This window comes from Bidens hawaiensis, unplaced genomic scaffold, assembly GCF_021521415.1.
Source record: "Bidens hawaiensis isolate Kalapana, Puna unplaced genomic scaffold, B.hawaiensis_p1.1 tig00016361_1, whole genome shotgun sequence".
NCBI lineage: Eukaryota > Viridiplantae > Streptophyta > Magnoliopsida > Asterales > Asteraceae > Bidens > Bidens hawaiensis.
In genome coordinates, this window is record NW_027492498.1 from 265,286 (window position 1) to 268,378 (window position 3,093).

The 3,093-nt window shown below is 35.5% G+C and overlaps 1 protein-coding gene across 1 annotated transcript; it reads right to left on the minus strand.

Moving 5' to 3' along the window:
• Window positions 1-525: 525 nt before the first annotated feature.
• LOC143551290 (F-box/FBD/LRR-repeat protein At1g13570-like) lies at window positions 526-1,923 on the minus strand. Its single transcript, XM_077041757.1, has 4 exons — window positions 1,312-1,923; window positions 1,127-1,234; window positions 889-1,041; window positions 526-810 (listed from the first exon to the last, which is right to left on the minus strand). The coding sequence occupies exons 1-4, from the start codon at window positions 1,921-1,923 to the stop codon at window positions 526-528; spliced, it is 1,158 nt and encodes a 385-aa protein (XP_076897872.1).
• Window positions 1,924-3,093: the final 1,170 nt, after the last annotated feature.

Below are 3,093 nucleotides of genomic sequence, written 5' to 3' on the forward strand. Positions count from 1 at the left end.
TTTTGCAATTTGAGCTTAAAAACTTTAGGCCGAAAAAAAAAGTTGACAAAAAATAATGAATTTTGTAAAATAATAGACTATTATACATTTGATCAAAAATATTAAAGTTGCATATTTATTAAATTCTTATAAATTACTTAATATAAAAAAACAAAAATTTAGGAATTCGGTTCGGTTCGGTTTTTTTCGGTTTTTTACATGCAAAACCAAAACCAAACCGTTAGTGCGGTTTTTACAAAAACATAAAACCAAACCGTCGGTTTTTGTTTCAGTTTGGTTTTTACGGTTTCTTGCACACCCATACTTTCTACTACAACACCAAACTTCCATGAACCCCATTAACAAAATATTGCATTTGTATATGTAATATGTAAATATATATAAAGAAGTGCATGCTACAAATTCATATTGCAAATATGAAATATCATCCATCACAAAATCCAATAGCATATGCATATCCAAATTAAATTGTTCTGTTCATTAAACAGTCAACAAAAAACAACCAGGTGCATGACTAACTGGATATCAACTAACAATGATTTTTACCGCAGGTGATGCGCATGGGAAGCTTAAAAGGACATTTGAAATATCTAATTTTGCATCCTCACGAATTCGATCCCATAGACGTATCCTCACGTTCTTTAGAACATGTAACTTGGCCAAAATAAGCTTAACAACAAGTAACTCATTCTCCCCGTTGCTAAAATATAGAATCTCTAGTTCGTTAAGATGCTCCAACATAGCATCTGAATAATCTTCGAGTGTAGAGGAGCCAGTCTCGGATTCATCAAACAACTCATCAATAGAAAGCTACATTTAAGTGTCTCGCGTAGTTTACTTTGATATAAAAATCAAAACAAATATAATAAATAGATTCTTGTTACTTACCTCTAGCTTAAGCTTCTCCATGTTTGGGAAGCTTTTAATCAAAAGAACAAGAAAAGGTATCGCATATTTGTGACGAAGCCATACTAATTCCATACACAAGTATTTCAAGTGGACCAATCTTGTTGTAGGCTCTTTCGGAAGTGGAAGAAAACACTTGAACCATAGACAAATAGAGATTAGTAATAACTAATTAGCAAACGATGTTATACTAAAGTATATACCATGCGGATAGAATTACCGTGAAGATGGAAAACACAGCACACAAATACTCAAAGTTAGGTACACACTCCATGAGATCGACAATGGTGAAATCTCCAGACTCGTCAATAGTTCCATTGTCACTCATCTGCCAAAAAAAATACAATATTCAGCCAAGTTATAAAAGATCATGAGGATTGACATTCTCATTGATTATTAACTTACAATTGTCAATCTCTTTAGTATCGGACAACTCGATAAAAGACTTAGAAGCACTTTGCCACATGTATTTATTTCTAGCAAATACAAGGTTGTAAGGCTACTAAATACATTGGATGATGGTTGATGGTCAAGAACACAACCAATAAGATACAGGTCCGTTAATTGATGTAACGAGAAGAAAGATAAGGGCAACCTATAGCTCTTAGGGCCCCCATACAAGTGAAGATATAATACTTTGACGGTGTTTTTCTTCGACAAATGAAGTATTATTTGGTCAACCTCAATACAAGAGTTATCCGCTTGCATACAGAGGGTGAACTCATTGACCGGACCCTCGTGCATTAACAGAACTTGGTATATAGCAAAGAAAAGTTTACACCTCTTGGTCATTTCTTTCCTTTCACTTGTTTCGTCGAACGTTTGCTCCCAAATGGACGGCTCATCCCCATCAGTCGATACTTGAAACGTTTCCTCATCAAACTCAAGTTTAGGGATTTTGATCCAATGATACCTCCATTCCTTAGATAGAATACTTGTCCTTGCTGCCTCTTGAATCGGTAACAGACATAAGATGGTTTCTATTATGCCCGAAGGAAGCTTGCTGATTCTGACCATCTTAACATATGAAATCTCCAAATGCAAATACACAATCAGAATCACCACCACCCTTTACACTTTGAGTAGCATGAAAATGTAAATCTGATTAACGGTGTACACGAGCCGAACCTCTCGCAAGCTACTCGAGATCAGCTCGTTAAAAATTCAAATTGAGTTAAGCTTAAATGAGCTAGATCTAGATCTCGAGTTTTTATTAAGGCTCGTTTAAAAAAAACGAGCTCAAACCCAAGATTCATATATCGAACTCTAGCCTGCTTGTGAGCTTACACAACCTTCCATTTGTAGAACTTTTATTTAATATATTTATATAATAACTATTATATATAATAATATAATAAAACTAATTAAATAATATATATTACATTATATATAATTATAAATAAATGTGTAAACAAATATGAAAGTAGTTAACTACTTAATAAAAAATAAATAAGCCAAACTCAAACTTGACAAACTACTCACTAGCCGAGCCCGAGCCCTCTTAAACTGAAACGAGCCAAGCTCGGGCCTGACTCGGCTAGTTTACACCCCCAAATTTGATTGTATCAAAAAGACTGTCATCTAAAATTACAATAATAAATGTCAGAAAATCAGGCAAAATTACACAAATGCAGTAATCAACAACGTACTTGTACCAATACTTATACGGTTTATGTCATCCATTTGATGACGTGCAGAAAAGTATGAAGCGAAATGGGGTTAAAATGTTGTTTAGACTTTTAGGGTTCAAATTCAAATCCACTATTTATACTAGAGAAATATGCATTTTGTCTCCCTGGTTTATATTGTCGTGCAATGGGTTTACCCCTGAAAAAGATTTTGCGAACTTTGGGTCCCTATGTTTCTCCGGCGGGTTCCTCTGACTCCTACCGTCAGTTGACCCGTCGTTGACCCATTAAAAAAAGGGAAATTACTATGTTACCCATGATTCCTTTATAACTAAGCGATCTACCCTCTTTCCCTTTATGTTACCATCTCCGGCGATTCCCTCTACCCTGTAATATTTCATTTTCCGGTGACCGATTGACGGATGTCTCAATCCAAGTCAAGTCAATTCTCCTCGGGTTCACCTTCCAAGCCTTGTCGTGCAGATGAGCTTTGTGTGAGATGTTCATGTGGTGCTGCGACATGTTACCGGATATCCAGGACCGATGCAAACCCGGGGAG

Excerpts from the sequence above, each read along its gene's own strand:
- LOC143551290 (XM_077041757.1), bottom strand. The coding sequence starts at position 1,923 with ATGGTCAGAATCAGCAAGCTTCCTTCGGGCATAATAGAAACCATCTTA. Across the intron at positions 1,235-1,311 it reads TACTAAAGAGATTGACAATT|ATGAGTGACAATGGAACTAT; the intron begins GTAAGTTAATAA and ends TTTTTTTGGCAG. Across the intron at positions 811-888 it reads TGGAGAAGCTTAAGCTAGAG|CTTTCTATTGATGAGTTGTT; the intron begins GTAAGTAACAAG and ends ACTTAAATGTAG.